Source organism: Sinocyclocheilus rhinocerous, unplaced genomic scaffold (assembly GCF_001515625.1).
Source record: "Sinocyclocheilus rhinocerous isolate Xijiao unplaced genomic scaffold, SAMN03320098_v1.1 scaffold834, whole genome shotgun sequence".
NCBI lineage: Eukaryota > Metazoa > Chordata > Actinopteri > Cypriniformes > Cyprinidae > Sinocyclocheilus > Sinocyclocheilus rhinocerous.
In genome coordinates this window covers 1,165,275-1,171,232 of record NW_015645089.1, presented here as the reverse complement: position 1 = coordinate 1,171,232, position 5,958 = coordinate 1,165,275, and the positions used below count along the sequence as shown (strand labels likewise).

General features: G+C 34.1%; 1 protein-coding gene across 1 annotated transcript in view; it reads left to right on the top strand.

Moving 5' to 3' along the window:
• The window catches only part of LOC107705759 (zinc finger B-box domain-containing protein 1-like), a 66,174-nt gene that overhangs the window by 53,047 nt on the left and 7,169 nt on the right, over positions 1–5,958 (top strand). The window contains exons 15-16 of the mRNA XM_016509214.1: positions 3,154–3,313; positions 3,422–3,489. Coding sequence (XP_016364700.1) covers positions 3,154–3,313; positions 3,422–3,489 — 228 coding nt within the window. The remainder of the gene's footprint in view (positions 1–3,153; positions 3,314–3,421; positions 3,490–5,958) is intronic.

Below are 5,958 nucleotides of genomic sequence, written 5' to 3'. Positions count from 1 at the left end.
TGACCCAGTTTCTCCTCGTGTTAATTGTGTTAATTTGATTATGATTCCATGCACCTGTGTTCCCCTGATTGCCCTGTGTTTATTAGCCCCAGTCTGTGTAGTCTTCCTTTGTCGGCTCTACTTGTTGGATGTTGTGAAATTCCCCTGTCATTCCCATGATTAAAGACTGTTTATGTACTCCACGTCTCCTTGTTCCTCGTTCCGCACTCCTCCTAGCACAGATCGTGACAGAAGAACCGACCAAAGACAGTAATCTCCGTGTGTTTCCCCTCCATTTGTTTTCCATTTTTTTCCTCAGTGTTTTTTAGGGATGTAACGATTAACTGCGAGCTGGTTGAAAATCGATTAAAATATGTGACGATTCTAATCGGTTGAGATGCTAAACAAATCGCGATTCAATTAGGGGTAGGAGTTTATATGAATGTATGTCTGAGGGGAACTTACTGTCTTTAGAAAAGTTTAGATGGTATTTTTTCTTTTCATCTTGCCTCTGTATAATGCATATTAAACGTCATAAGTGCAGCACTGCTTTGTTTACACCGGAAACCAAGGAAACGCTTTAAGCGCCACCTGCTGGCAGAGAGTGAATCTGCGTCTCATTCAGCTCGTCTGCTGTGTGTTTCATGCAGATATTTTTTATGTATAGTTTCACAAAACTGAAGTCAAACCATTCTGTTTTTGCTTCAAATTTAGAAATTATACAATGTAATTTAGATAAAAAAATCCTAATGTTGTATGTATGCAGCATCTTTGTTTGGATAATGATTAAAATGCAGTGGTTGCCTCTAATTTTAAATGGAAAGAGCACAGACAAAGCCTTATTTTGTTTATATGAAGATATTTATTTTATTTGTGTTACTTATTTATTTGATTTGGGTCTTGTTTTAAAATGTTAATTTAGTTTTGTTATTTAAATGTACATTATATTTAAATGTTGTTATTTAGCAGATGCTTTTATCCAAAGCGATTTACAAATGAGGACAATAGAAGCAATCAAAACCAACAAAAGAGCAATAATATACAAGTGCTGTATTAGTATATTATTATAGTGTTATATTTCAGTTTCACAAAGAAACATGCGGCATTTTGTCCAAGGAATAATAAAAGGACACATGTATTTATAATTTGTCTTAAATCTCATTTTGTAAAAAAAAATTGTGAATCAAATCGAATCGTGAAATCAAAATCGTGAATCGAATCGAATCGTGAGTTGAGTGAATCGTTACATCCCTACCAAATATACAAAATAATGTTCTTTTTAGCAACGTCATATGACCCCTTTAAAAAGATTTCTGTCTATGTGCTCCATCTGAAATTGACAAATTAAATTTGGCCTAATTTAACCTGCGTAAGAGAGAGAGAGAGAGAGAAAAAAAAATGTGTGCTTAAATGTCCAAAAGTGAGCAAAAGATGACCATAAACAGGTAGAGAGCACTAGTTTTATTCCTTTAAACGAAATGAATACTTTTATTTAGCCAGGATGCATTAAACTGATCAAAGGTGACAGTAAAAATTTTTACGTTGTTACAAAATTGAAAATAAATGCTGTTCTTTTGAACTTTCTATTCATTAAAGGTGACATACCATGAAAATCTGACTTTTCCAGGTTTTAAGTGCTATAATCAGGTCCCCAGTGCATCTACCAACCAAGGAAACGTGAAAAAGATTAACCCAGTAACTTCGTTTTGGTAAGCCTTTTTCTGCAAGCGTCTGAAAAACGAGCGCGTCTGATTTTGCTCCCTTGGTGACGTGGCAAAGGAATCTTATTATAATGGTACATTCACACGGGGCATCGGCGTCCACGCTTGATGGAGGGCGTTTCTGAAGCTTGGTGCTGACACGACCGTCATAGTGACAACAGCCAATCACATTAGTTTTCTGGTGTTGCATGAACGCGATTGGCTAGCTTCTGCACCAGGGTATTTGCATAAGGCGATCTGATTGGCTGACGCCTGTGTTGGCACTTGAAAAGTTGAAAAACTGGGTGGCGCAGCTCTATTCTGGAAAAGGGGGTGGGGAGCAGCAGCTCATTTGCATTTAAAGAGACAGGCCCGAAAAACAGCGTGTTTCTGCTTCCACTCAAAATAGGCATGTTCAAAATTATATAATAAATGATCTGTGGAGTATTTTTGAGCTGAAATTTCACAGACACAGACTTATATTACATATTGTAAAAAGGGGCATAATATGTCTCCATTAAAGAATCCTGAAAAATATATCCTGGTATATTAAGCAGCACAGCTGTTTTCAGCATTGATAATAATATGAAAAGTTTATTGTGCACAAATACTATACAGCAAATTAGAATGATTTCGGAAGAATCACGTAACACTGAAGAATGGAGAAATAATGCTGAAAATTCAGCTTTTCATCACAGAAATAAATTCATATTCAAATAGAAAGCAGTTGTTTTAAAGTGTAATAATATTTGACAATATTACTGATTTTACTGTATTTTGTTTTAAATGCAGCCTTGGCGAGTGTTGCTTGGTGAAAGTGTTACTGTAATAAAATAGAATTCCATTGCATGACACCATATGACATGGATATATGATATGAGTAGATATATATAAAATAATTAATTTGGTTCTTATTCAGTAACAAACAGCAGTTTCAGAATTAGCTCTTTTAAGATATATTTTGCATAATGCAATATTAATAGCCCTTAATAATTAGTAAAACTTACCAATATAATGTAAAAAAGAAAGAAAAACTACTCAAACTTCAGTCTACTGCAAGTACTAAAACTGCAGTCTTGGTGAAAATAAAAGACTTCTTCCAAAAACATTAAAACGTCTTTCTGACCTTAAACTTTTGAAGGTTAGCGTATATGGCACCAAGATAAATGTGAATGATAGCAGATCATTACAATTTTAACCTTTTGATTAAATTTTTTCTTAGTTATTTATTATTTATTATTTATCATGATCTCACGACAATTACCATCCAGACATTTTTTAGCTTTAAGCCTGACAGCAATGTTAAATGAATCTTAATGCAGAAATTGAAACGTATTCAACATTTAAGACAAGTATTCAAGTCATTGTCTGTATAAATTGCATTTTTATGTAATTCGTGCATTTTTTTTTTAATGACATTTGTGCCATGTCATTGACTGATGTTGTTTCTAACAATTTTTCTTCTCTTGCACAGGCCATTCATTCTGTAGCCCAGCGACAGGACATCCAGCCGGGGCAGTACCAAGACCTAGAGGGGATCCTGACTTTGGGACTGGACCCCGGAGTCCTGCAGCCCAGCCCAGCTCCAGCGCAAAGCTCTAGAGAAGAACAGAACCACACAGGGAGTTCACTAGGTATGTAGAGAAGCAAAATAAAGTTCTGGCAAAACAAAGCCATATATTGCTGAGGATTAGAGGGCAATATACAGCAAGATAAAACAAGTAAAAATTCTTTAAAATCAGTCAATCAGCTTGGAGCCTGCCATTTTGAGGAAGCTCCTGACATTTTCGTGCGTAGTACACCTGAGACTGTTGGGTCAAGATGCCTTGATGACATTCATAGAGACATGAAACATTGTCTACACCACAGTAATGTTCATAATATTCAAGTGTTACAGTAAAACAGCACATTATACTGTAAGAACTGACCTCACAGCAGATTATCTCCTTTTTACACAAGCAAGCACAAGTATGCTTAATATGAATTGTACTAGAAATGACAGAGCTCTGTTGAGTTAAGATCCACATGATCTGACACAGACCAGAGGTTAACAATTTCACTATGAATTTTGCTGTGGAAACTCTCGAAATCAACGAAGTCTGAACCCTCATAATGGATCAGATGCCATTTTAAAAACATATGCACTACTGTTCAAAGGTTTGTGGTTGGTAAGGTTTTTCAATGTTTATAAAAGGAGTCTCTTATGCTCACCAAGGTGGCATTTATTGTATAAAAAAAACAGCAATATTGTGAAATATTTTTACAATTTAAAATAACTATGGTCTATTTGAATATATTTTAAGATGTAATTTATTCCTTGATGCAAAGCTGAATTTCCAGCAGCATTACTCCAGTCTTCAATGTCACATGATCTTTCAAAAATCATTTATACTATGCTGATTTGCTGCTCAAGAAACATTTATTGTTATCATTGATATTGAAAACAGTTGCGCTGCTTAATGCTTAATATTTTTGTGAGATAGTTTTGTTCTTTGATGAACAGAAAACAGCATTTATTTGAAATAAAAATCTTTTGTAACATTTATAAATGTCTGATCATTTTAATGCATCCCTGCTGAATAAAAACATTTATTTAAAAAAACAACAACTTTTGAACAGTAGTGTACACGCTCCTCACAAGTCATGCCTCTAAAACCTTACTTACCGCAAATGCAATATTAGGTGTTAGTTAACACATTCGCTGTGCGCTATTTACATCTTTCCCAACACAAAAACATCCTTTATACTTTAATAATAGAGATAAGACATTTGGAATGCAGCGCTTATGTGGTTCCAACACTAATATATGACCGCGCTTTAATGAAAACCACAGACATCTCTCTTAATAGTGCATTTTGTGCCGCCCGTATTATTTAGATACCTAATTATTGCATACTTAGATGGATTGGCCATTGAAGAGAGCTGCTAGCTTAAAGATGAGTGTAAAGGATGTCTCTCTTATACATTCATTCATTTCCTGGCATTATCCTTTAGCTCCACAGTGTTAATGTGCTACCTTGGCGAGACCATTAGCTTGACTGTAAACACTAATATTTCTTTTTAAACAGCTCTATTTAAAGCCATTATTTGAGTATGCGGAATCTAAATAATATCTAAATATTTGAGTATGCGGAATAAGGAATCTAATATTTTTTTATCTAATATACCGTAAAAAATGAAGCATCTGTTTGGTTCGTTGAGCTTCAAGGTTAATGAAAACAGAGGACAAATAAGTCCCGGTTTCAGTTCCGTCTCTGTCATCTCTGTTTTTATTGGCTGGAAAGTCTCTCCATCAATTTCCTGCAGTCTTTTCCTTTTCCCATCGTTTTTGTCTCTGTCACAGTCGAGCCGTTTTTATCGGCCTGTCTGTGCATTTGCAATCCCTGACATGCACTGACAGGAGCAGCGGCCAGTCGATTGGAAAAAGCCTTAATTACAGCAGGCGTTTAAGATGGCGATGGAAGGCACACATGTTTAACCTTCAACCGCTCACTGTCTGCATGTCAAGTCAGGCTGTCGCAGGCGCATGTGGTTTTCCAGCTAAAGTTTGGAGTTTGTTACCGGTTGCTGGTTTGAAGCCCAAAATGAGTGAGCCATGAAATGCTATTGTGTCCTTGAGAAAGTTACTTAACCCCAGGTTAGATCAGTCCCTGTAAAGAGTGTACTGCAAGTGACTTATGATAATAGTGAGTATCTAAAACCTGTCAAGAACATGCCTGGGTCACATTTTACACCAAAATCAAAAGAAATAAATAAGAAATTATATTTTGCTTAAAGAAAGCAAATCCTATTTGCATTAACATTAAGATAATTTGCACTGTGTCACAATTTCTAATGAAAATTAAGCACATTGTCCCACAAAATTCTTATTACTGTAATCAGGGTTATTATAGTTAACAAAAAACTAAAACTGAAATTAAAACCATAAAAAAATCATTGCTTGAAATAAAATAAATGAGTTTAATTTTTAGTTTAACGTGTATTAAAATAACTCAAAAAATAATAATATATATATATAAATAATAAAAATTAAGAAAAACTGTGTAAACGTGTGTGTGTGTATATATTAAAGTTTTAGTAATTTTTATATATTTTTATGTATTAATATTAGTGCTGTCAAATGATTAATCGTGATTAATCGCATCCAAAATAAACGTTTTTGTTTCCATAATATATGTATGTGTACTGTGTTTATTTATTATGTATATATTTTTAAAATATTTACATGTATATACATTTATATATTTATATTATTATATTTTATATTATATATAAATAT